This window comes from Stylophora pistillata, chromosome 7, assembly GCF_964205215.1.
Source record: "Stylophora pistillata chromosome 7, jaStyPist1.2, whole genome shotgun sequence".
Classification (NCBI taxonomy): Eukaryota; Metazoa; Cnidaria; class Anthozoa; order Scleractinia; family Pocilloporidae; genus Stylophora; species Stylophora pistillata.
In genome coordinates this window covers 6,759,422-6,787,350 of record NC_142525.1, presented here as the reverse complement: position 1 = coordinate 6,787,350, position 27,929 = coordinate 6,759,422, and the positions used below count along the sequence as shown (strand labels likewise).

Below are 27,929 nucleotides of genomic sequence, written 5' to 3'. Positions count from 1 at the left end.
GCATGAAATGAATATTACTCAAATGTCACGCACACCTGGAGAGTAAGAGACTTACTCTTCATTGAGTTCCTCGCGTGATAGCGTGCCGCTTAAAATGGTCAGCATTAGATTCCATCCACCAAAACCATCTCGGTCGAGAGGGACTGAGGTGGAATACTTAACAACTTGCAAATCATAACCGAAGATTCTCGGAAATCCGCGCGGAGACATAACCGAACACCCGAAGAACAAACAGAAACAATATGGCGGGAATTTTAAAGCGTAAACAATTTGCCTGATGGTAGAGATGAGGATAATTTTGGATACATAACTTCTGTTGATGAGGCGTATAAACTCATTGGGGAATTCGAAACAGGATCGACGACGAAGTTTTCTTGCTTTAAGGCTGACAAAGGTTTCGGAAACACAGGTATGCTCATATATATTTAGAAGCGTTACGTCGTGCTAGCTTGTATCACTCTCGTCCTTGCTCTACTGATCCTATCTTCCATCACAATTTAACAACAGATCACTCGAACAGAAGTCACAAAATACTCTGGGAAGATCCACGAGACATTACAGGTACAAAAAATTCCTTTTAATGGTGTGCCTTTCATAATTTTGAGAAGGAAAGTGTTTGATTGTCAGCACGGCAAAGATAGAAAAGCTGGAGAGAAAAGGAAACGAAAAGACGCAGAAGAAGTAAATGAAATATTGTACTGCACATTCACATATATTTCTCATCCGCGACATTGGTGTTACTACTGTCACCTATGGCTTGTGAACCCGAAAGGTCAGATACACATCGATCACTGGGTCATATGACATTGATCTCAGAATACTTTTATGACAAACGCGATAACACTTCAATCTCGGCTAAATTGAAGATGGTTTAGAACTTACCAATTATAAAAACCTTTCACTGACGTATGCTGCTGACAAAAGAGAAAATAAACGCAATTCTACGCTTTTTTATTTCTATCAAGCTGTCGTATGTCGGCTCCTTACCTTTCAAGGCATCACGCAATGACACTTCTGTTTCTTCATATTCCAAAAAATATACAGCTTAAGAAATGCACAATCACTCATCTCACGCTGATATACTTGTCTTTTACAGAAGGCTGGTCACAAAAATTTCGTGTTCAAGAAAAGATTTCTCGTTCAAGACACGCGGAAGTTTGACTGCAAAGTACAGATAAAAATGCGAGAAATTTTATTTTTTGGAGCGCACAAGGTAGTTCCACTCATGTATTGACAGAACGAATTCGGTTTAATAAATCCGATAAGCGTTATCACTGTCCAAAATTCATGCTACATAATCACCTGCTTATTGACTGGAACGAAACTGGGTGGTCTCGTTTTTGATTATTCAAGACACTTCGAGCTTCCTGATGTTTTTTTCTCTGTGTCTGCGACGTTAGTGTGGTCAAACAAAGCTAACACACTGCCAGCACCAAGTTGTCTTTTCATCTACGTAAACGCCGTGAATCAATTTTAAAACCTGACAGAAAAGTTGAGTTGAAGCAGCGAGAAAAGCTTATTTGTGCACTGCATCAGAGGCATTCAGTTTACTGTTACAAGGCATCCATCTTTTTCCTTCAAATGTATGATTTTTAGTCTTTCAGATTCAAGAAGACAGCAAAAAGAGAAGGGAGACTGCGTCTACAAATTTGCGAAAAGCTTTACAAGGGATCGCTAAATACGAAAGAAGGATTTACATTGAACTAACTCTCATTACAGACCATCAGAATCACTTTTTTGGCGAGGTAACTTAGTGTTCAACACGAATTAATGCAACGGTCAATGAAAAAAAGTACGCGGCGGGCAAGCCGGTCAAAGTGTGACATAAAAGTGCCTGTACATTTTTTGCCATGATTTCGTTTTCTTTGTTGTTGTTAAAGTACAATTTCAAACATTCTCACAGTACAAAAAAAATGGCAAAGGAGTAAATAACGTACAGGTGTGTATTACTAGGGCGTTCCCACTTGAAATAGCGAGCATTTTCACAGTTCGAGTTTTTTATTTCTATAGGTCGCTGGAATATCTCAACCCCTAGATGAGAAGATCATCAAGAGGATCCACGAGCTTGTTGCGGGGGGAGTTAAGGAAATATATGAAAAGAGACGGCATTTGAAAATCTTTGTGAAAGTGGTCTTGTTTCGAGATGATCAGCACAAGACACAAACCGACGATACTTCCCTAGGACATCTGTCCTGCGCGCGCACATGTATCGAGCTACGGTTAAAAACCGCATTTTAAGAATTGACCCGGCAAATGTCAACATAAAAACAGATAAGAGGAGAAAAGTTTACAACGCTGATTCCTTTTTCTTTTGTCCCCACTCAGAACAAGGAAACACGCATATGGAGGTTCCAGTCTGGTCTGAAAATGAAAAAGAAGGTGATCACTGCAAAATGAAGCATTAGGGTTCTAATTTATAGCGTATTGATTATGGTATATCTGTGATCTTTGCCCCTCCTTGGCGAGACATCCCTTGATTTTACCATACCGCTTTCTTTTGTTGTTGTTGTTATAGATGAGTTGGATGAGGAAGTAAGTCTCACTCAAGAGGGGGGAGAACAAGAGTGGGCAATCAACTCAAAGAGGAAATGGCAATGCCAAAAATGTAAAGATCACAGAATATTAAAACTTCAAAACAGTTTGGTTTAAATATCAAGAAATTAATGTTACGAGTAGCAGCCAGTTATTGGTAGAGTTTTATCAAGTCCATCACATTATTAAATTCAGAGTTACTTTGTTTTGAGAGAAGGAAATTGAGGAGCTGTAATATACTTATCATCATGGCAGGACCACATAGTAAAATTTTTTTATAGAGACTTTAGGAGGAGAGAGGGAAGACTTGTGACAAGCTGGCTGACATATACATGAACTTTACCAAATGGGTTAAGTGTTCAGTATTTCAATCAGCTATGGCTCAAATTAAACTTTGCTTTAGCTTCAAGTTTATTCCTTTGTGTTTGCCTTTCTCTGTGTTTATTTTTCAAGTTATGTTACACAAAAGAACACAAAAATAATAATGCCTTTGAATATTAGGAGCCTGGCATAAGCAAGAAATCAAAGTTAATTTGGGTAATAAAGTTAATTTGATCTTCCAATGTTCTTTCATTTTAACCACTAATAAAATTTTCCATTTAAATTTATCCTCTCCATTGTTTTGGATGTTGTAAGTAAAAAAAAATACAAACAATCAAACAAAAAACATTCAGCAACAACTGTCCTATGTTGTGGTAAATAATTTATCACAAAATACATGGTATATTATGATTGTATTGATCAAAGTGGCATAGGTCTTTCACTGTCTATCCATAAATTAAAAGGGGAAATAATTTGTAAAATGTAAGCTAATGATGCTTAGATGAGAAAGCATCACAAACATTGATACATGCCTTAGTAATCGGACGGATAGATTACTGTAATAGTATTTTATATGGTTTACCAGCTAGAGAATTATTTAAGCTCCAATGCTTTCAAAATTCGGCAGCAAGGATTATTTTTAATATCCCAAAGATGTGTCACATCACACCAGTTCTACGAGAACTGCACTGGTTACCTGTTCAGTTTAGAATACAGTTCAAATTTATCATGATCACTTTCAAAGCAATTAATGGACATGGTCCAATCTATTTACAAGATCTTGTTAAGTTGCAGCAGAATGGACCATAAAACTTAAGATCTAGTAATAAGGGTCTCATGCTGCAAGCACCAAATGCCATAACAAAGAAAACATTAGGTGATCGTGCTTACATGTGTGTAGCACCTAAACTTTGGAACAGTCTTTCTTATAAAGTGCGTAACGAGATTGATTTTAGTAAATTTAAAATTTTACTAAAGACTCATCTTTTTAACCCATTAACGGCCGCAGCTTTTGTGGAAAACTGTGTTTTGAAGCTAGTCCAGCAGATTTCGGGTCACTGTTGGGGTTTTAAAAGCTCGAACTTACCAAAAACCACTTGACAGCTCGTGCACTCGACGGCCTTTCGATCCAAATGCAAAATGGCGGCCTGAAAATCTCAGGCACGCGCAGAGAGCAAAATTTGGACATAGTTTTTGGGTTGAAAAGTCACGCCCCACTTACGACTTCTACTTTTCTCTCTTTCTCCTGCCCTTTTTTTCCCCTCTCCTTGCCTAAAGTTTCTCCTCACTTGCTGGAAATTGAGTAGGCTTCATTTTGGTGTAGAGATTTTTCAGAAACTACTCATTATTTTCAAAGCACATGCTCGGAAAGGTAGGTGGGTAGTGAAACACGATCTTCGTGCAGATTTTCCAGTCAAAGTGACACGGTTTTTTGGCTATTTCTCCAATCTCCTCCACTCAATTGCGCTCATTCTGGTATCGTCTGCAAGATATTTTCAACCCGTTCAAGTACATGCTCGAATTCGTGCTCCAGAGTTAAAATTGATGACGTCACAGGGCGTAGAAAGGGTGTGGGTCCCCATGGGCGCATACGGGCGCACTGGACGTTAATGGGTTAATTTAGCCTTTAATTAGGATTGAATTATGCATGGTTTAATAGTTTTTTACAATTTTTTTACAATTTTTTTCATTCTTTTTTGAGAATTTAGATAAGGTTTTTATTAGTTTTGTAAATTTGATAAGGGTCTTACTGTAATTTATTATCTGATGTAATTATTATATTCTATAATTGTTATGCGCATTTGATCATATGTAAATGGAATTTGCGCACTACAAATATTAAACTATTACTATTCTACATCTTGAGTGTATAATTAATCATCCAAGTGAAATAGGTTACTTGAAATCAATGTGAAAGATTTGTAAGATATTCAGACCCCTGATAACAATTACTGATGTGCTGATTTGTAGTATTTAAAGCTAATGATTTTAGAGGAGGTAGAGGAAGAAACTTCTGGATATGGAATTTTGTTGCAAACATCTGTTAAATCAGTTAAAAACTCTCTCTTATCATATTTCAAGAGTACATGATTGCCACACCAAGACCTTTTGTATTCTACATTGAACACCGTGTGATGATTATGGTTTCAATAATAAAAGCTGCTAACTTAAGAACTTTGCAAAAATATCTATGTACAAAGAAATAAATTGTGGTTATTTACTCCAGTAGCAGGTCAAACCATTCCTCTCTAATGGAAGTAACAGAAATTGTCATGATGGTGGTTTTGGTGGATGGAGAGAGAAACATCCACCAAAACCACTTTAATCTAATTTCATGTCCTATGATTTCATTATGAACGTTTGGTCAGCAACTGTGCATTATAAGATATAATTAGCCAGAACGTAAACTGCTAATGTTTTGAGGAATATAATTCTTTTTCTTCCTTTAAGGTCTAACATTGGCCATAGATAAAATTCAAAAAGTACTGTTGTTGATTTTGATCACTGTTTCGGTGGATGTCCACGCCCGACATCCACCAAAACTACCAAATACCTTGGCACCTTTTAAATATCGGAAGTATCTACCTAAAATTGCGCGAAAAGTTTTATAATACTACCATCAAACAATAAATTGGTACTTACCATTTCTCGGGTGTAAAGTTTTGACGCAATTTTCCAAACAAATATTCCACTCAAGTCATCGGGATGAATCGGCATGTTTTCGTAGCTTCCCAACTACCAATAAGTATAATACGTCATGAGGTGTCTATCATTCCATCTCAGTCCCTCTCGACCGAGGTGGTTAAAATAGGCTGGTCATGCAATCCTTTATCCCTACGCGGAAACGAGGCAGTTTCTTCGAATCCATGTTGCTGACTTCTTGATCAAGCCTTCGGTGTAAGCTCTGAGGAAAGGAGCAACTTCTAGGAGGACTTTCGTCTTATTATTAACAAGATTAATCACTGTGTCAGCCAAATTGTATATTGTCGAGTTATTATGTGTTTTGCCAAAACACTAGCTGCGTGAGGTCATAAAATGCAGCGGTTTACGAGTTCCGCATCAGCAAGGAACGACTGAATAAACGGTAAGTTCTATTTTGACGCTGCTTTACTTTCGCCTTTGGGTAAAAATGTTTTCTTGTCTCTCCTCTATTGCGAAATTTGGCCATAATCGTTCGCTAAAGCCAAACAATGAGTTGTACGCAATTAATGTAAGCTTTGATTAATGGGGAACCAAACATCAACCTTAGTTTCGCTTTCGGTTCACTGGTTGGGTGTGGGAGACTTCTGGAATGTTCTTGGATCTGGTTAATATTCTATTTTCTTTGAACTTATTCAAGTTTTGAGGGATTTGTTTTGCGGTATTTTTTTTGTATGTTGAATTAATTTGAGGTAGTTGACACTACTTTGATTATCTACTTAAAAGTAAGCTCGAAGAGTGGCAGCGCAAACATTTAATTGGAGACTCGTTTACTGTCAGGAAGACAACAATCATTGCTTGGTTAAAACGTTTGCAGTCGTCCTATTACTATGGATTTCTTTGAAAATAAGTAAATTCTTGCTCTAATGAAACATAAAACGAAAAAGTCTTCAAGACAATGTGTAAAATATTTACCTTAGTTTCTTCGTTTGTTATACATGCAGGACTGTTGTCATTTACATATTGGATATTGAGTCAATAATTTTGGACAACTGATAACTAGAGAATTGATGCATGAAAATTTTGATTATTTGGAGAGCTTTTAATAGATTTGGAGTACATGTGCTGTACAAAGTTTTTAATTTTACCATGCTCTAAGTTACTCACAAAAGTAGAGAGATATAAATAAACAATATAAGATGGAAGGAAAAATAATACTGACAGTATAAATTATAGAGGATAATTGATAGTTTCTCAAACAGTTTTTAATAAGGAAGCCTTTACTCTGCTCCTTTGCTTCTTTAGTGTCTCTGTAGTGATACAGTGGTCAAACGAAGAGATGCAAACAACGAGCAATTGCAAGAGGTTATCAACATTGGGTTGACATGCATATTTCTTACACAACATTTTGAGGGAAAACATAAAACTGCTGCTTTTGCATCAAAGGTAAGAAAGCACTGAAATGCTCATGTAAATCTGTAAAATAAAACAAATGGAAGAAAAAGGAAAACCTGAAACTTTTTGAACATATACATAGGATAATTTATATTTAAATACTGCTGATCTATTAAATTATTATTTTCCTTTGAGCTTCACTGACTCGCCTGCTGCAGATATTGGGTTATCAAGTCAAGTTCGTGGTCTGCCTTGTTTCCAAACCCAGTTAATCAGTATAGTGTTCTCAAACTTTTGTTAACTTAGAGAGAATAGTCTTTTTTAGCAGATTTTTTTAAAAAAAAGCATAAAAATACAATTATTGAACTCAGTTTGTACATGCTACCAAGAATATCAATCTTTGTGTCTGTGTAACTCTGACCTTGGTTTTGATAATTCATAATATCCAGCTCAACCTCATCCAATTTCTTACCATATCCACAGTTAAAAGCATGAACCAATTACAACTCAGTATTTGCATGGGAAATAACATTTTCCATCCGTACCTCAAAATGCCTTCAGTTGAGAGCATTAACCAATTGTTCAATACTTGCATGGCAGTAACATTTACTCACCAAACCTCATAAATAGTTACCCACAGTTGAAAGCATGAACCAATTGTTTAGTCTCAATTTGCAGGGGTAATAAAGTTTTCCATCCCTACCTTAACATATCTGTGAGGTTTTGTAAGGATTTATTTTGAGGCTCTTGTGTTTGGGTTTAATTGGTCTTACAACCCCTTTCTGGCCACATTTACCTAATACACCATTGGCAGCTTCAGATGGAAAAATTTATTAAAACCACTGATTGTAGGGAGCATTCTGGTTTCAGTGGCCAATTGTATCCCTGTGGATCAGAGTTGGTTTTTAGGGGAATCACAACAGTAACATGATGAACATTTTAAGTATGAGAATATTATTACTGGCTATCATAATCTAGTGATGGACTAAGACCATTAACAGGACTACTCCTGTGGCAAAGTCAATTACATGGATCTTATTTGATAAATGACCAGCCTGCTTGCAAGGTCTTTGAACCAAACAAATTCAGTATGACTGTATGTGCATCTTTATGGTTGTAACTTGAATATCATGTTATTAAGTGTTTTTTTTTTTTCTCTTATATCAAGGTAATCCTAGCTTCTTACCAGTGAAATGGCAAAATCTTTCAGGGAGCTCATGTTTCAGCCATCATGTGATGTACTTGAAAGGGAGAGACCCAAGGCTCTCTGCAAAATAACTCGTCAAGATGGAGCTGTTGGCTGGGGGTGTTTAATTTATGAGCCTAAGGTCCAAAACCCTGATTGGAGTGAGTACTTTATCATAACAAGTTGCAGACTTATTCCAAAAGAGAACTTTGATGCTGAGAAATATCAAGTGGAGTTTACTAAATCAAATTCAAAATCAAAATGTTTTCAGTTGGGGAGTATCATCAAGGAAAGTCCATTCTATAACACTTCTGGATTGGTTGTGATTTTTGTTGATTCAGAGTGTTCAGAGCTAAACCATGACCGATTTAGACGCAAGCATTGCAGTATCTTAAAGGATCTTGAACCTAAGATAGGTGTAAAGGAAAGCAAACCTCTGTTCTGTTATATTGAAAGTAATCGATACAAATACACTGATGGGAAACGTGTTCCTGAAAAATTTAATGATGATAGTCACCTACCCAGCCCTGCAGAGTGTTGCTCGACTGTTTTACTGGAAGAGGGTGAGAGGAACACTAAAGCAGTTGGTATTCTAAACTTTGAGATTAATGAGCAGCAGCTTATATGTGATCCAGTTTGGTTCAAGAAATCAAGAGTAGAAGACATCTTAGGTGAGTTGAATTGTAGTGTACATTGGTTAGGGAATTGTACAGAATTAAGAAAAGAAGAATCATATTTTGGCTAAACAAATTAAAGGCCAATGAGATGAGAGCAAAGTAATACAAAGGGTTCAAGGAGCATAGAAAATGCACTTGATGTAACTCTTTTGTTCAGTCATAATGTCATAATTGTAATGGATAGTTTTGCATTGATATCATTTGTGAAAGAGATCATTATACAAGATGAACACTCAATGTTTTAGAGATATGGTTAATTACCTCAAAGATCTATTGTTAGTAACAGTTGCATCTGTCAGGAATTAAAAATCCTAATTTTTCAAAGGTTTACCTGACAAACCAACCATCCAAAAAGAGGAAGGTGAGGTGGATGTAGAGTTCACTCTAACTTGGTCAGCATCAAATACAAACTGCACCGATGTCAGCCCTGAATACCGTCTGGAATGGAGGAAGAAACCATTGACAGGAGCCAGCAAACTTTGTCAACAAGGAAACACTGATGAAACTCACTTCAAAATTACCAATCTTGAGTACAACTCAGAGTATGAAGTGAAACTATTTGCCTTCAACAGACATGGAGAAAGTGAGCCAGAGGTCTCAACATTTAAGACAAAGACTGGTGTGTACCTAATTAATTTCATTGGATTTAACATTTGCCACTTCATTTCAGAACTCTTTGTTTATTGTAGCACATGGATGCTTTCTAATGGAAACCATGTAATCTGTCTGAAAAAAATGCCAACATGATTATTGCACACTGAGAGAACAGAGTTTTGTGGGTTTTTTGTTTTTAAATGAGCGTTTGGATAATCGAAGCAACATAAAATGGTAAACAGTTTGAATGAATGGTAGTGGGCATGCATGTAAACAGTCAGCGTAATGAAATGATCTGACATGTGATTTTGAGAGCCTCTGCATTTAAACTTTTTAACCCTTAACTATCATCAAATTTCTCCTTAAATTATCATCGCTGAATCACACAAGAGTAAGGGAAATGATCACAGGCTATAGGAGCCCTGACCTTGTTAAACAAACTCTCCTAATGTCAGCACTGTAGGAAATGTAAAGAGTACATTATGGAGAACATGTATACAGAGAATGTCAGGGTGCGAAGGGGTAATATCATTTGTCAAAAAAAAAAAAATGACGATTTCCATACATGTGTTTTTTTCTACTTTTCAATGACATTTGATTACAATTACCTCTTATGTTGATTGGTAGATTAAACCTAGATTTTTAGCTTTTAGTACAAGTTTGAATACAACTGGGCCATGGAAACAATATGAAAATCATTGACAGTGTAAATCCCCTTCTATCAATACTATTTGTGAAACCCTAACAGATTTACAATTACTCATGTTTTAGAGTAGGAATAACATGATTGAACTATTTGGCATTCATCAGAAAAAATTTGGAAGACATACATTTGAATAGGTTGACCTGGCAAACCAACCACTGTTTTGTGAAGACCTTCTGCATTTTTATTACTTGTTGAAATGATTAATTTACATGTTTATGTATTTTAATTAGTTACCATGAATGCTTCGCTTTCATCAGAGGCAACATTTAAAAGAAACATTATTTTGCCCAGGTTTACCTGAGAAACCAACAATCACAAATACAGAGAGTGAAGTTGACAATGATTTCACTGTGACCTGGTCAGAAGTAGAGGCTAACAGCAGTAATGGCAGCATTAAATACCGTCTGGAATGGAGGAAACAATCCATGACAGGATCCACAGAACTGGTTCAACAGGGAAACATTGTGGAAACTCAGTACAAGATAATTGGTCTTGAGTATGGCACAGAGTACGAAATGAAGCTGTTTGCTGTCAGTAGACAAGGAGAGAGTGAGCCAGATGTCAGAACATTTAAGACAAAGAGTGGTATGTACTGTACATGTACATTTATTTAAACTTGTCACTTAATGTTTGGTGGAATTGTTGAAATGAAATAAATTAATAGTGTTGGGTCTTAAATCCAGTAATAGCACAGCTTTTACTTAAAGACAAAGAACTGAGAAACCTTGTGACAACAGGCTTAATACTCATGCTGTGGCTCTCGTATAAGAAAAGAGAATGATTTGCCCAACATTTTTACATTTTTTCACTATGGTCACCTTTAATTTGGTTGTAAATGACACTGATATTAGACTTGTGATTAATGTTTGATGCTGGAAAGAGTAGCTTATCAATCTTTTATTGATGTTTCTTGTTGCATCAATTAGTTGAATTTTTTTGTTGGTATTGATTACCAGCCAATGATTTTGAAAATGTATGCCTCTGAAAGCAAACACCTCAATGATCATGGCATAGAATTAAAACTCTTTTGTCTGAGTATTTTGATTCACAGATTACACCCAATTTGCTTTATTATACTCCTACATTTCAGTACCAATCATTATTATACTTGTTGTCTTACTTTGAAATACGGTAACATGTTGAGTTTGGATATAATTAAAAACTGCTGAGGCCCTTATTGTGAACTTTATGTCATTATTTAATATTCCGACATATGTTTGCTGAGTACATAATTTTTTTCTAACTTTGCACCCTTTTCAGTGAATTTCCTAGGGGGGGGGGTAAAATTCTCGATTTTTTTCAATCCCACGCCCCCTCTCCCCTATACAAAAGAAAATCAGTGGATGGCAAAGTGTAAAAAGTTATTAAAAAATAATAAAACCCACTGATTTATTTAAGGGGGTGCTATGTTGTTAGGGAATTCAAATTCATTACACACACCAATGAATCTAGTCATAGTACATATTTCACTTTCATCAGAGACAAATTTGAAAAGAATCATTGTTTCAAACAGGTTTACCTGAGAAACCAATCATCACAAATGCAGAAAGTGAAGTTTACAAAGATTTTAGTGTGACCTGGTCAGAAGTAGAGGGTAACGACATTAATTGCAGCATAAAATACCATCTGGTATGGACAAAACTACCCATAACAGAATGCACAAAATCAGTTGAACAGGACAACATTATGGAAACTCAGTACAAGATGATTGGTCTTGAGTATGGCACAGAGTATGAAGTGAAACTGTTTGCTGTCAACCAACAAGGAAACAGTGAGCCAGATGTCAGAACGTTTAAGACAAAAAGTGGTATGTACCTTTATTTAAGACTTCTCACTTAACATTTGACAGAATTGTTGAAATGAAATATCAAATAAATACTGTTGGGTCTAAAATCCAGTGACAGCACAGCTTTTAATTAAAGACAAAGAAATGAGAAACTTTGTGACAACAGACTTAGTATTCATACTGCAGCTCTTGTATAAAAAACAAAGAATGATTTGCCCAACATTTTTACATTTTTTTCACCATTATCACCTAAACTTGGTTGTAAATTGCACTGATTAGACTTGTCTCTAATTTTTAATGCTGGAAAGAGTAGTTTATCAATCTTTTATTGATGTTTCTTGTTGCATCAATTATTGAATCTTTTTGTTGGTATTGATTATATTACCATGCAGCCAACGATTTTGAAAATGTATGCCTCTGAAAGCAAACACCTCAATGATCATGCATGGTATAGAATTAAAAATCTTTTGTCTAAGTATTTTTATTCAGAGATTACACCCAAATTATTTGCTTTACTATACTTGTACATTTCGGTACCAATCATTATACTTGTTGTCTTACTTTGAAGTAACATGTTGTTTTTAGATATAACCTTGTGAACTTTATGTCATGATTTAATATTTTGGGATAGATGTTTATTGAGTAAATTTTTTCCAACTTTGTACCTTTTCAGTGAATTTGCAAGGGGGGTAAGAATTACTTCTCCGTTTTTGCTGCCCCACCCCCCTCTCCCCTCTACTTAAAAGAAAATCAGGAAGTTGCCAAATCTCAGAGAAGTAATTGAAAAAACTAAAAAACCCACTTGTTTATTTAAGGGTAGGTGTGTTGCTAGGGAATTTAAATTCACTACACACAGCGAAGAATGTAGTTACAGTAAGTTTTTCACTTTCATCAGAGACAAAACTCAAAAGAATTATTATTTTGAACAGGTATACCTGAGAAACCCACCATCACAAATGCAGAAAGTGAAGTTGACAAAGATTTCACTGTGACCTGGTCAGAAGTAGAGGCTAGTAGCAGTAATCTCAGCATTAAATACCGTCTGGAATGGACGAAACAACCCATGACACAATCCACAGAACTGGTTCAACGGGGAAACATTGTGGAAACTCACTACGAGATAACTGGTCTCGAGTATGACGCAGAGTACGAAGTGAAGCTGTTTGCTGTCAACAAACAAGGAGACAGTGAGCCAGACGTCAGAACATTTAAGACAAAGAGTGGTACGTACCGTAGCTTAACTTTGAGTAGAATAGTTGCAAATGTAATAAACAAATAAATAAATACTTGGGTCCTAAATCCAGGAGTAACGCTGCTTTTCGTAAAACAAAGAATTGGGAAACTTTGTGACAATAGGTTTAATACTCATACCGCAGCACTTGTAAAAGAAAAGACAATGATTTCCCAAACTTTTTCGAACACGCTGAGGCCCATATTGTGAACTTGAAGTCATGATTTAATATTCTGGCATATATGTTTACTGTAAACATTTTTTCAACTATGTACCACCTCACTGTAGACCAAATCTATACCAAACGTTTTCTGAACTTACAGGCTACCTGCAAGTCACATTAGTTGATCTCCCCTAAAAATTCTACAACCCTATTGTTAGTTCCACAGGCATAGTTCCCCCTTTGCCAACTATGCCTATGATATCCATTTTTAGTACTCCTTCAACATTCCTTTAGGTAATGTCTCCTGGCCAGTTTGTCCCGACCTGGGAATCCATACAAATTACTTCTCTATTTTTTCTACTCCACCTCCACTCTCCTCCTACTTGAAAAAAAGCAGCAGGTTGCAAGGTTTCAGAGAAGTAATTAAAAAAAACTAAAACATCCTCTGGTCTATTCAAGGGGGTGGGGGAGGGGGAGGGAGGCCTCTCTCACTAAGGAATTCGAATTCATTACGCACATCGCTGAATGTAGCAATGCTCCGCCTTGAAACGGTTTTTAACCAGATTTTTCACCTCGACTGTACTCCAAAACTAGATGAGAACGGAACCAATTGTCACAGCACCTGTTTCAACATCTGTCGTTTGATAATGTAAATATTTCTCTTAGAGCCTGGGACTATTCAGGCAAATAGGTTAACTTAACCAGGGCAATAGAAAGACTAATATGTTGACAATTTTGTTGCCAATTGCAGATTTTGACTTTTCTATGAAGTTAGGTAAACTTCAAAACTTCAAAAATGGTTTTAAAGTATTCAGATTCAAAAATCTTGTCTTAACTCCACCTCGGCGGCCTTCTTGATCTCCAAAGTAGCGGCTAAGTCGGAATGCTGTTCTAATTACATATTGGTGTTTTGGGGTTAAGCACATCCATTGCCTAAAGGTCCCGGATTGGTCATGAATCAGAAAAAGAAATCTGCTTAAGCATAAGTGGGGATCAATTTGTTATCTTATAGACACGATAGACATTTTACAAGCTCTCAGCTCCGTGCTAGCTAATCTCCTTGGACTGAAACTGATAAAAAGTATTTCAACTGGATTTCCTGGTGTTCACATTTTAATAAGATATTTTCCTTTACCTATTCTTTAGCCATTGTTAACTCCAGTAGTAACACTGCTTTTCAGATGACAAAGAATTGAGGACATTTGTGGCGTCAGGTTTAATACTCGTGTTGCAGCTCTCATAAGAAGAGTGATAAAAATAATTTGAGTTTGTGCATTCTGATTCACAAACTGCATCCAAATTTGCATCATTTTATACTCTCAAATTTCAATACCAATCATTATTATTATAGTTCTTTTCTTACTTTGGAATTACAAGTTGAGTTTGGATGAAACTAGAAACTGCTAAAACTGACATTGTGAGCCTTAAATTATCATTTGGTATTCTAGCATATTTACTGCAACATTTTTCCAACTTTGTATCATACTGTACAATCATAGGTTGCAAGTGAATTCATACCAAATGTTTCTTGAACTTCTGTATTACCTCCAAGTCACATATAAACTTGATCTTCCCTAAAGTTCCACACCCCAATAGTTAGTGTCCCATTCACGCTTCATATTTCCTCCATGGCAACCCATTCAAGGATCTCCATACACATCACATCAGAGGTAGTTTCCCCTGCATAGTTACTCCTTAGCGACCTTGAATACTATGATATCCATACTCATCGGGCTATAAATAGTGTCACTTTAACATATCCTTTACTCTGCCTAAAAATTTAAGTAGATTAGTTGGAAATGAAATGAATATTGTGGGGTCCTGAATCCAGGTGTAACACTGCTTTTTGTGAAACAAAGAATTAAGAAACTTTGTGACAACAGGATTAATACTCATACTTCAGCTCTCCTATAAGATAAGAGAATGATTTGCCCAGCATCTCTTTAACTATCACTAATTTTGATTTGGTTGTAAATCACACTTGTTAGACTTGTGATTAACTTTTTTTATGCTAGGACAAGTAGTTCATGAACCTTGTTTTAATGTATATCATTATGTCAATTTGTTTAATTTTTTTTTTTTAATTTGGTGTTGATTGCCAGCCAACCATTTGGAAATGTATGCCTCTGAAGGTACACAATTCAATGATCATGGTACAGAATTGAAAATCTTTTGTCTGTGGATTTTGATTTGCAAACTGCGCCAAATGTGCTTTATTCTACTCTTACATTTCAGTTCTAATTATTATACTTGCTGTCTTACTTTGAAATAACAAGTTGAGTTTGGATTTAACTTAAAACTGCTGAGGCCCATATTGTGAATTTTAAATCATGATTTAATATTTTGGCATGTATGTTTACTGAGTACATTTATTCCAACTTTGTACATTTTCAGTGAATTTGCAAGGGGGGTAAAACAAAGTTCTCAATTTTTTTAAACCCCACCCCCTCTCTCTCCCCTACTTAAAAGAAAAATCAGCAGGTGGCAGAGTGTCACCAAAGTAATTAAAAAAGCTAAATAATCTGCTAGTGAAGTTAAGGAGGGAGGGCTGTGTTGCTAGGGAATTCAAACTCATTACACAGGTCAAAGAATCTACTAATATAGTCAGTATTTCACTTTTATCAGGGACAAAATTTAAAAGAATCATTGTTTTGAATAGTTTTGCACTCTTTTCAGGGAATTTACTGGGGGAAGGGGTTAAATCACTTCTCGATTCTTTCAACCCCTCTACCCCTTTCCCCACTGATAGGATAATCAGCAGGTGGCAAAGTGTGTGACAAGTATTAAAAAAAAAAATCCACTAGTTTATTTAAGGGGGGGGGCTATGTTGCTAATGTTGCTGAAATTCAAATTCATCACGCACGCCAATGAATCAAGTCATAGTATTACACTTTCAGCAGAGACAAAATTTAAAAGAATCATTATTTTAAACAGGTCTACCTGAGAAACCAATCATCACAAATGCAGAAGGTGAAGTTGACTTACATTTCACTGTGACCTGGTCAGAAGTAGAGGCCAACGGCAGTAATTGCAGCATTAAATACCGTCTGGAATGGACGAAACAACCCATGACACAATCCACACAACTGGTTCAAAGGGAAAACATTGTGAAAACTCACTACGAGATAACTGGTCTCGAGTATGACGCAGAGTACGAAGTGAAGCTGTTTGCTGTCAACAAACAAGGAGACAGTGAGCCAGACGTCAGAACATTTAAGACAAAGAGTGGTATGTACTGTACCTTAACTTTGGGTAGAATAGTTGCAAAATTAATGAAATGAATAAATAAATAAATAAATAAATAAATAGTTGGGTCCTAAATCCAGGAGTAACGCTGCTTTTCGTAAAACAAAGAATTGAGAAACTTTGTGACAATAGGTTTAATACTCATACCGCAGCACGTAGCAAAATTTAGAAAACGTTAAAATAGGTTACCTTTGCCCAAAACTTTTGATATCATTGCTGGCAAGTGTTTTTCAACAGGGTTGCTTTCATTTCTTTGACGTTGTTGTACAAAAATAAAGCTAAGTGAAAACTGAAATGGCTTTCCACGAACGTGCTTAACAGCGTGTGTTACTGATCTTCTTATTAGATTTCTGAAAGCACGCGTGAAATTAATCCTTAATTTTACTCGGCTCTATACGATTACCTCTGCAAATATTCACTTTTCAGACAGTCTCGCAGTAGTGGACATTGTCAGCTGATATACCAGCCGCCCGAAAGGGTTGGTTGACCCTATGATATACTTGATTTTTAAGGGAGAAATGACGCCTTAACGAAACAACCTTTTCTATCCGTTGGAAAGGGATCGATTTCTCAACTAATAGACGCAATAGATACTTTTCAAGCACTCAGCTCTTTGCTAGTTAATCTCCCTGTGCTGAATTCGATAGAAAGTATTTAAACTGCCTTTACTCGTGTTCGTATTATTAATAAGATATTTTCCTTTCCCTTTTGTTTAGCCGTTAGTCCCTACACAACAACTCATGTTAAAAGTTCAACCCTGAAGAGTAAGAATTCAGTAAAGTACACAAACTGTTCTCCTCGCGTTCTTGTTGTTTATTCAATATTTTCTCTTTCTTATCCTTCAGCCATAACTGCTTACACTACAGCTTTAAAGACTTCCATTACGGACCAAACGGAGTACCAACCCAAACTGCTAGCCTCTCACACCATTTCCAACGCGAAAACGGATGAAATATTCACTAATCTTCTCATACAACATGGAAGAAAAGGCCTCACCAGGAATGACGAGAGAGAGAGAGAGGACCTCAAGGAGAGGAGGAGGACCTCTCCTTCAAGGAGAGAAGACCTTGAGTATTTCGGAAAAGTCAGCGGTACTCCAGTTAAGCACTGTGATGAAATATTCCTCGGTACGAGTAGTGATCAGGAGAATCCTAATTCTATTCTTGTCGTTGGAAAAGCAGGGATTGGAAAATCTCTGTTTTGCCAAAAGGTGATTCGCGATTGGGCCAACAAGAAATTATTCCAAGCAAGAGAAGATATTAAAATTCCAAATTTTAAATTTGCTTATTTGTTTGCTTTCCGTCAATTGAATTTCCTTCAGGAAAAGCGTGTGACCTTGCGCGAAATCTTAAACTTTTCTTCAATATTAGATGACGTTACATTTGAGTATATTGTAAACCATCCCGAAGAAGTTTTGATTATCCTTGACGGCTATGATGAGTATTCTCAGCAAGATTACATCACTGGAGACTCGGGGAAAGAATATCAGAATGACGCTAGATGTAAAATGCCGGTGGCCGCTTTATGTTCAAAACTCATCAAGGGAGAGATACTGAAAGGTTCTGTCGTTGTTGTAACCTCGCGGCCTGATGAATCGGATAAGCTGGGAGGAATCCGTTTTAAACGGTACGTAGAAATTGTAGGATTTTCTTCACAACAGGTTAAAGAATACATTGAAAAGTACTTCAAGGAAAACGAAAATATGAAGAGCGCTGTGCTTGAACATGTCATGAAGGATGAGAACCTAGTCAGTTTTGCTCATATTCCTATGCTCTGTTATCTGTTGTGCTTCGAGATGGAGTATACTCTAAACGAAACAAGAAATCCTCGTGACCTTCCTGTCTCAACAACCGACATTTACACAAAACTTATTGATATTTTTGAACTTAAGCACTGCTCTGAGTCAGAATACAAACACAAAGAAATTCCTAACAAATTCAAGCCTCCTCCGGTCATCAAAACCACATTAGAGAAATTATCGAAACTTGCGGCAAAACTTCTGCTTGAAAGGAAGCCAACTTTTGATGAAAGCGAGATAGAAGGCGGTTTTGAGTTGGAAGAAGTCAACAAACTAAAAGGTAGTGGTCTTCTTTACTGTGGTCAGCCTTATAGGACTGGTTCGATCAAAACCACGAAACACTTCAGCTTCACACACCTCACTGTCCAAGAATTCTTAGCCGCCCATTGGTTTGTAAAGGAAAATTGTATTCCAGTCGAGAAATGCTCTGAAATGGTTTTCCAATTCATGGCTGGCATTTTGTCAAGTGAGGGAAAAGAGGAACTGATGGAAAAGTTGTTGACCCGTCGTCAAGTTTCAGGGCATTTTACTGGATTACTCAGAGCAAAGTGTCTGAGTGAGTATCAAGACAAAGAATTCGCTAAAACGTTTATCAGGAATCATCCGAAAGCGTTCAGTAGTTCACTCGGCGTCATGCATTTTAGTGGTTTATCAGATATAGACAGCATTGCAGTATCATTTGTATTAGACATTATCAGTGAACTAAATAAAGAGGAAGCTAGAGAGGCACAACGCAAATGTTCTGATAAGTTCGTCCCAGTTAAGAAGTTGAACCTTTTAGATTCCCACCTAACAATGTCTGGAATACAACGAGTCTGTAATTCACTGATCAATGAACACTCTCTTGTGTCTGGATTGATTATAGGACGACTGAGGGATGGGATCACTGATACCGGTGTTGCCAGTCTATGTGAAGCTTTACAGCATCCAAGCTGTAAGCTGACCACACTAGATCTGAGTCGTAATAAGATCACTTATACCGGTGTTGCCAGTCTATGTGAAGCTTTACAGCATCCAAGCTGTAAGCTAACCACACTAAATCTGAGTTATAATAAGATCACTGATACCCGTGTTGCCAGTCTATGTGAAGCTTTACAGCATCCAAGCTGTAAGCTAACCAGACTAGATCTGAGTCGTAATAAGATCACTTATACCGGTGTTGCCAGTCTATGTGAAGCTTTACAGCATCCAAGCTGTAAGCTAACCACACTAAATCTGAGTTATAATAGGTTCACTGATACCGGTGTTGCCAGTCTATGTGAAGCTTTACAGCATCCAAGCTGTAAGCTAACCACACTAAATCTGGAGAGTAATAAGATCATTGATACCGCTGTTGCCAGTCTATGTGAAGCTTTACAGCATCCAAGCTGTAAGCTAACCAAACTAAATCTGAGGGAAAATAAGATCACTTATACCGGTGTTGCCAGTCTATGTAAAGCTTTACAGCATCCAAGCTGTAAGCTAACCACACTAAATCTGAATGCCAATGGGATCACTGGTACCGATGTTGACAGTCTATGTGAAGCGTTAAAGAATCCAAGCTGTACGCTAACCAGACTAGATATTCGGGATAATTATAGTATTAGTAAGTTAAAAAAAAAATCTGTTCAAGCCATAGTGGAGAAATACAGACCAGGTTTTCAACTTGCAATTTAGAAATATAGCTATTTAAAGCACTTTCTGTAAAAAGTGGGAAGCAGCGTCAAACTAATCTACATCATTAGCTTACAAGAGATCTCGCCAATTTATTTTAATGATCTTTATTTTAAGCTAAATCTTAAAAAAGGAACAGTTACGAAATGGGTGGAAACAAAATATTTTGAATCATTACTGATCATAGTAGAACTTTATGGTAAAAGGCTGTCGTGAAAGCAGCTTGAAGCCTGAAAACGTTAATAGTTTTTGTGGACTTGATAGTTTATTATTATAGGTACTCGAAGTAACTTTTGTAGATCTTTTTTTCTGGGTAAACGAGAGTTACAAAGTACTTGAACTGTTATAGCTCAATGTGAGTGAAATAAAACGATTGTTGTAAATAGAATCGCATTGATTAAAGAATTTGTTGATAGGTTGCTTGCTTCCTATACCTTTGGTTTGTGGGTTTAATTGCCTGAACCTTTTTACTCTCAAGATCTGATTGTAAATTCTTCCCTCTAGTTGATACACATTTCCTAGTTAATTAGTTACGAGAATTTGGTGTTAGATTTGTAGTACTAAGTGTTAAATTCTCATTACCTGTTTGCCAGATAATATATGGATATCACAGGGAGAAGTTACATGTTAATAACTTCTGGCATTTTCTGAAAAAAGGCTTGTTTTCTTGCACTTACTTGATTTCGAACTCATTCTTGAGCCATTCTTAAACCGAGTCAATTATTGCAAACATAGGTTGCGGGATTAAATTTCTTATTGCGTGAACCAAGCCAATTTATCGTACAGGTTTATGCCTTCAGTAGTTTGTCGTTTTTGCATGCACCGTTATATGAAGTAAAACCGAGGGAGAGTGCAGATCACGGTTAAGTTGTTGCAGTGAGCGCTAACAGGAAGTTTTAATTATTTAATACAAAAATCGCTCTCTAGGCCATTGTGACACAGACTTCAGATTCCACGTTGCCCTGTATATGCTACGTAATAGATTGCAGATTACATCAAAATGTGGAAAGGAAAAAAAGTTAGCACACGAGGCTAAGTCGATAAATTTTAATCGGTAAATTCGGTAAATCGGTAAATTTAATCGGTAAATCGCTAATCGGTAAATTTTATTGATAGTAGTTTTATATATTCTTACTTGTTTATATTATCTTGTATTATATATTTTATCAATTAAATATTATTTGTAATTAGCTAAATTTCTATTTATATTTGTAATCTTTTTTTTTTTTTTTTTTCTTCAATATATTAATGATTCTATTGTATTTATATATTTATTGTAATTAGGAGGACCACAAGTTTATTAGTGTTTGTGCACTATCACGTGCTATCCTCAATAAATAAAGTCTTACAATATTACTAGCGGATGTGAGAACCGCGTTCCAAAGGCCTTTGCCCTTAGTTCCCACCTCAAGCTCCACCCCTCCACCTAATTAAGTTCGCTACGAGCTTTTGTTCGGCTTAGATAATAATCAAGTATGCGGCATGGTCCTGGTCGATTATCGAAAGGCTTTCGACATAGTGGACCATAAGCTATTGTTGCGTAAGTTGGAGCTGTACGGTATAGTCACCCGGGAGCTTGCCTGGTGTCACTCTTATTTGTCGGATCGGAAGCAAATTGTCCGTGTAAATTGGAGTGAGTCAAGCGAAGCTTTGATGTTGCATGGAGTCCCTCAGGGCAGTATTTAGATCCTTTATTTTTCATTTTGTTTATTAATTATTTGCCCTTGTATAAAAGTGCTCAGTTGGACCTTTACGCAGACGATATGCCTGCCAACGCTTTTGCGGATGTGAAAAACTTAGCCAACTTGAGTTCCTCACTAAATAAGTCTGTCTCTGAAATTCAATTTTGGGCTTCAGCAAATAAGCTCCCCTTAAATGAAGACAAGACTAAAGTACTCACGATCACTGGGAAAAGATGTGTGGCTGACATAAATGGAAGTGACATAGTTGTTACTGTAAACGGAAAACAGCTCAATAATGTGGATTGTGCCACCTTATTAGGAGTAGAAATTGACAGCAAATTGTCATTTAATGAACATATTGAGAAAGTATGTAAAAAGATAGCCTCTAGAATCGCAATACCGCGTAAGATTCGAGCCTGTTTACCTCTTAAACAGTGACTTCAGTTTTATAATAGCATTATTCGCCCTGTTATTTCTTACGCCAACGTGGTTTGGGCAAATTGCGACAAAGAGTCGGTTTATTGGGTCTTAAGATTGCAAAAACGTGCGGCACGAGTTATTTCTTATGCCGATCGCACGACACCATCAGTTGCTTTGTTTAACAAGCTAGGTTGGATTCCGTTTTATGAGCAACATAAGATAGATAAATGCATAATAATGTATAAGCGTTTGCCGAATTATCTTAATGAACACCTAATTTTGAATAATAAGCGGCACTCCCGCAACACTAGATATTCAAGCATTAATGTTGTTTGTCCTAAATACAAAAGCCCGGAGAATCAGAGAGAGGACGCTCTTTCGCTGTTTCGGCTACAAGACTGTGGAATAGTACTGAAATTAGGAAACTAGATTCTGTAGCATGTTTTAAAAAGAACATGTTTGCCAAGATTTTTAAGGAACAACAATGTTTACATCATTTTACTATTTAATAATATCTTCTTAATTGAATCTTGTCTTATTTTAAATGCTTATTTTAAATGTTTACATATTTTAGCTTACATGTTTATCTGATTATATAGTTGTGTAATCTGTGAGGGCCACAAGTTTATTGGTCTCTGGCTATTAAGTGCTACCCTCTTTAAATAAAGGCTTTCATTCATTCATTCATTCATTCACCCCCAACTAAGGGAAAGGCCCTGGGAACGAGGTTGACTAATGTGACTGTAAATAATGGCATAAGAGTGGCCTAATGCAATTATTCTCACTTTGAATTCATTCCCGATTGATCCTGTCCATGTTTTCTTTTCTTGTCGGCACGTTCTTTTCCTTTCTTGTTTTTCCATGGGACATTAAACCCTCAGGTCAGTATTCTAGGAAAAGCCGTCAGTGATTAGGAAAAAAGAGATTCTTCAATACTGAATGAAACAAGAAAGAGGAGCAAAATGTGAGGGCGAGCAATGTCTGTTGTCAGTATTTATGTGAGAGGCTTAACATAAGACAGAATACGTTTATATTATTTTCTTTTCTGGCGGCGTGTGGTGGGGGAGAGGGGGTATTTCTGTCAGGTAACGCTTGCCTGTTCAAGCGTCTGTGCAACTGAAACACGGATCAACTTCAAACTACCCGTCCACCTCATTTACATGTGTCGGGAGGCTTTGAAGAACGAGGCATAACGCAATAGACCCTATTCTTATTTAATGACATGTAAATGAGTGGTCGGGTATTCTGCAGTCTAGCCCAAAATACAAAGAAAAGTAAAAGAACGGTTTGTTTCAGTGATGAGTTCTCTACAGTCGTTTAGGAGATTCACCATCCACTGGATTTTGCAGGAGTATTTCCGTTCATTTCCAAAGAGAATACGTCAAAGAAATAACCTTAACTGTCCACTGTGGTAGAAGAGTTTAAAATGGAATCGCATAAACAAGATGAGCAACGTATCCACCAAAATCAGCCTCTAATTAAATCATGTGGTCACCTGTATTATGGTGTAACTGCAATCACAAATTCGTCAGCGGAGAGAGGAAAGAGAGATTATGAAAAAGCTTAAAGTGAAGCGCTCGAGACAGCGCTTCCTTTATTTTTCAATCTTGACTTTTCGTTCCCGCGCCCGAAATGTCATGTTTAGAAACTTTTAACATTGGCCAATTTGCATTATTAAATCAGTTGATAAAAGCAAATTTCTTTAAAATTGCCCTCTTTTTTCATTGTCATGGTTGAATTGTCCACAAACAACTTGATCAGTGTACCTTAAATCCATGTTATCCTCCAGGTCTGACATGTGCGCAGGTGAATCTCTGCCATGCGTGAAAACCCTTAATATATGCCTTTAATCACGTCACGTGACAAAGGATTGGGTAGAATGCATTTCTTTTATCATAAATTGTTTTCAGTCTTCTTCTTGCTGATCATTTTTGAAATTTTGATAACTCACAGTTACAGACCAATTTGACACGAAGATCTACTGTCACCAACATTGTCACCGCGGTGCACGCTAAAGCATTTGAATTTTTTGTTTTGTTTTGTTTTGTTTTTTTTTTTATCACAGCCACGTCCTTCCAATGCACCGTGCTGGGATCTCCACTTATCTCCGAGGTATAATTATTGGACAGTACAAGTTTCACGACAAACGCTCACAAGAATATATGCATCATACCACTTTAAGATTTACAGAGCCAGTCTTGTTTGAAATCAATTTATATGATTATTATTCAAGTGTCACGCACACTGATAGAGTCAGAGATTTGGTCCGCGTGAATTCCTCGCATGATAGCGTGCCACTCAAAATAAGCTGGAGACGCAATGCTTTGTTTCTTTCTCTCGATCACTACGCGGAGACTAAGCGGGTTTCTCGGAGTATTACTAACTTCTTCCTCAAGCCTTCGGTTTCATCTCTGAGGAAAGGAGCAACTTGCAGTAGGACTTTCGTCTAACTATCAGCAAGACTAATTAATCACTGTGTCAGTCAAAATGTAAATCGTCGAGTTAAGATTTGTTTTATCAGAACATGAGCTTTCTAAAGTTGTAGAATTCAGTGGTTTACGAGTTCCGCATCAGTACGGAACGACTAAATTTGAGAAAGGTAAGTGCTATTTTGACGCTTCTTTACCTTCGCTTTTTGGGCGGAACTGTTTTAGTTTCTCTTCTCTATTGCGAAATGTGGCGATAATCGCTCACTGGAGCCAAACAACATGTTATAAAAATTTAATTTAAGCGTTGATGTACAGAGAACCAAACACCGCGAATGTCAATAATTGTGTAACTGTAGAGCGTTCCTTGAGAAAACAATGTTTCGAATCGCCAAAAGGAGCACCGAGGCGGTTATTAACGCAGTTGAATAGACAACGCTGTGACTAATACTTTTGAGATGACGCAAAGAAGAGAAATTGGACGATAATTTCATCTCAATTCATCTCAATTCCTTTTTTATGGACTGGAACAACTAAAGAGTTTATTCATTCAACAGGGAGTTCACCAGTTACAAGAGATAAATTAAAAAGATGACAAATAGACGGGGCTAGTTTTAAGTTTGTTGGTTTAATTACCTCAACCTTTTTACTCTCAAGATCTGATTGTAAATTCTCTCCTCTAGGTGTTACGCATTTCCTTGTTAATTAGTTACGAGAATCTGATATTAGATGCACACTACCAGGTGTTAAATTTTTATTACCAGTTTGCTGGATAATGTATGAATATAATGGGGAGAAGCTACGTGTTAATCACTTCTGGCAATATCAAGTAGGCGATTGGGATTAAATTGAGGTAAGGCCATTACGAGCTGAGAAGAGCGTCTAACGTCAAAGCTCCTGACATGTATTTAAAATGGAAATTTTGTACTTGCTCGATTCCGAACTTACTGTGGACGATAGATTACGAGTATATCTTTTCAGTGGGTGAACTCAGCCAATTTAGTACAGAAGACAAGATCTTAGGCTTTTAAAAGTTTGTTTCTGTTTTGTATACACCGTTGTTTGACGGAGTGTTTCTGGAGAGTTGTTGTTTTGTGAGTAGTGACTCGTTTTAAGAAAATCAGACGCCCAGCATTGTATTTAAACTACACATCCCCATATCCCTGACAATAAATGAAAGCCACTGTTTCCCGCTGCTTTTTTTTTTTTTTTTTTTTTTACGCGCCTGGCTTTTTGTTCGTTTTTAGTGACTTAGCACCTGACACATGCAAATACAAATTTAACGGCATAGTTTATTTCTCCAACGGACACGTTGAGACCACCTCACCCCTCCCTTCCACCCTGCTCATGTGTTGTTCCTCTTGTCTCTTAACCCTTTAACTCCCAAGATCTGATCGTTAATTCTCCCCTCCAGCTGATACACATTTCCCTGTCAATTAGTTAAAATTTGTTGTTACCAGGGATTCTGCTTTCAGAGAGGTCCGCATTACCCATTGAAAATACTCGTACATGTGCTGATTAAAACGCTCATAACTTTTGAAAAGTCGAAAACGAACAGGGGTTTTGCATGTGTTTACCTATATAGGTCTAAACTTAACAGCTGTGTCGAATAGAATAGTCAATCAGGTCCCAAATCCCAAAACTTAACGTCTAAATCAAGGTTATTTACGGCCATCGGCCGATGGCGATTTAGAGGGATCAAAATATGCTAAAATTCGCCTTTTCAAATATATTGAGAGGGAAATTCTAACTTTCTTGGCAACCTAGACAGGTTTTTTAGCAATCTGATTCAAATTTTGTGGCTTAACTATGTGAATCAAATGTCTCACAATGTTACAAAGGATGTCTGTTATTCAATTTTTGAAACGTTGCGACGACCCCTACGGATTGGGATATAATTAGTGTCCCTAATGAAGTCAGAAGTTTATTTCGAATCAAAACATATCTAGTTTTAATTAGCTCTGTCCTAAGTTAAGTCTTTTAGGTGACAGCTAGAGTTTCAGTCAAAATTATTTTTGGCGCGAAATTGACCGGGTGGAAATAAGAGAGAGAGTCCCTTAAATGGTTAACCATCTTGCAAAAGCAAATGGATTATTTTACCTGAAACAGTCAGCTTCATGGCCAAACAATCTATGACAACAATAGGAAGTGAAATTAATCAGTCAGGGAGATCTTTAGTTTGCAAAATCCCAAAACCGGCAATATGTAGGAGAGCTTCGAATTGCTAACGAAGACAAACAATGTCTTGTCACCTCTCTGCACCTTCTAACAAAGGAATTATGAAAGGAGATATCGGGGTCCTATAGATGAATTAATGCCGATTTAATGCCAATGACAACGGGGAAGGGGGGGGGGTGTGGGGGAAAGAGGAACTTATGAATATTACAGAGCTGAGAAAAACACAGAGTGAGTCTCAGTAGCCTGATGGTTAGTACACTAGACCCCGGGTATAGAGGTCTGGGTTCTAAACCTAGCCGTGTCAATACCTTTGTATTTTTGTGCAAGACATGACACTTTACTCTCACACTTGTTGTTTCTTGTGTATTATTTTCACATGTTAATTTGTTAGTTAACGTGTTTGTACGTTTCATTAGTTGTCACCCGGGCGGCGATGTGTACTTGCGGTTCATGTTTATATCGTTGCGTAATGTTACGTAAATTATGTCGAGTTATTTCATGGGGTTTGTGTAGAAATGTAGTCCTGTGGATCAATGTTTATGTCTACTCTATAAGAAGCAGTGTCCTTTTTTTTTTTTAAATACCTGTAAAGTTATCCACTGTAAGGTAAATGTTTTTCTTTATAGTAAGTTATTTGTAAGTTTTCGTTCGAGTACATTTTCCATGGGGCACAGACAAATTTAATTCTGGAACAATCAAAATCTTCTCATCTCCCCAATTACTCTACCCCACCCCACCCCTCAGGGAATAAAAATGACCGGTCCCTTAGCAACCAAGCCACTGCAGTACAACATACCTAGACACCACAATATGCGATACAAACCTATATTGTTGTAGACTGTTGGAGTAATCATTATGATAATAATGATTATATCGACAGGTCAACCATCAGCAACACTATATCACAATTATTTATATCTTGGTATTCAATGTAATGTTTGTAGTTTTACTGAAACTCGTACTGTTTTTTTTTTTTTTTTTTTTCTGATCCACACACTTATCTCAGAACTTTACATCCCAACATCAGCATTCCTATCTTTTATATATTTCCTATGGTATTGACGAGAAGAATTTAGTTTAAAATGCAATAATTTCCATAATTCTCATAAGCAGTGATACCTTGGTGGATAAATTAGATGTTAGTCACCCTCACGTGTTTAAGCGTTAAAGAATGGGCGCCCCAGTGTCGAATCAAAATTGGAGACAGTATATAAGGTAGCTTTTAAAACATTTAGCCGCGATTGTTCAAATAATGGTTAAGTTATTGAAGGAAGCATTGATAACATTAGGTTTAA

The 27,929-nt window shown here is 36.8% G+C and overlaps 1 protein-coding gene and 5 long non-coding RNA genes across 7 annotated transcripts in view; 4 read left to right on the top strand and 2 right to left on the bottom strand.

Annotated features, from left to right (window-relative positions):
* Positions 1–27,929, bottom strand: part of LOC148726371 (uncharacterized) — a 447,217-nt gene that overhangs the window by 8,246 nt on the left and 411,042 nt on the right. The window lies entirely within an intron of this gene.
* On the top strand, positions 141–1,854 carry LOC148726398 (uncharacterized). The gene is made up of 2 exons (XR_015989502.1): positions 141–409; positions 508–1,854. It is a non-coding gene; the product is annotated as an uncharacterized LOC148726398 (long non-coding RNA).
* LOC148726396 (uncharacterized) lies at positions 1,980–5,624 on the bottom strand. The gene is made up of 2 exons (XR_015989498.1): positions 5,497–5,624; positions 1,980–2,361 (listed from the first exon to the last, which is right to left on the bottom strand). It is a non-coding gene; the product is annotated as an uncharacterized LOC148726396 (long non-coding RNA).
* Positions 2,278–3,140, top strand: LOC148726397 (uncharacterized). The gene is made up of 2 exons (XR_015989503.1): positions 2,278–2,379; positions 2,516–3,140. It is a non-coding gene; the product is annotated as an uncharacterized LOC148726397 (long non-coding RNA).
* LOC148726395 (uncharacterized) lies at positions 5,728–20,343 on the top strand. The gene is made up of 9 exons (XM_088727331.1): positions 5,728–5,938; positions 6,799–6,939; positions 8,057–8,745; positions 9,077–9,370; positions 10,343–10,636; positions 11,565–11,858; positions 12,767–13,060; positions 16,166–16,459; positions 17,323–20,343. The coding sequence occupies exons 3-9, from the start codon at positions 8,082–8,084 to the stop codon at positions 19,929–19,931; spliced, it is 4,743 nt and encodes a 1,580-aa protein (XP_088583457.1). The 5' UTR covers positions 5,728–5,938; positions 6,799–6,939; positions 8,057–8,081; the 3' UTR covers positions 19,932–20,343.
* LOC148726394 (uncharacterized) lies at positions 21,740–25,644 on the top strand. The gene is made up of 2 exons (XR_015989504.1): positions 21,740–24,629; positions 25,140–25,644. It is a non-coding gene; the product is annotated as an uncharacterized LOC148726394 (long non-coding RNA).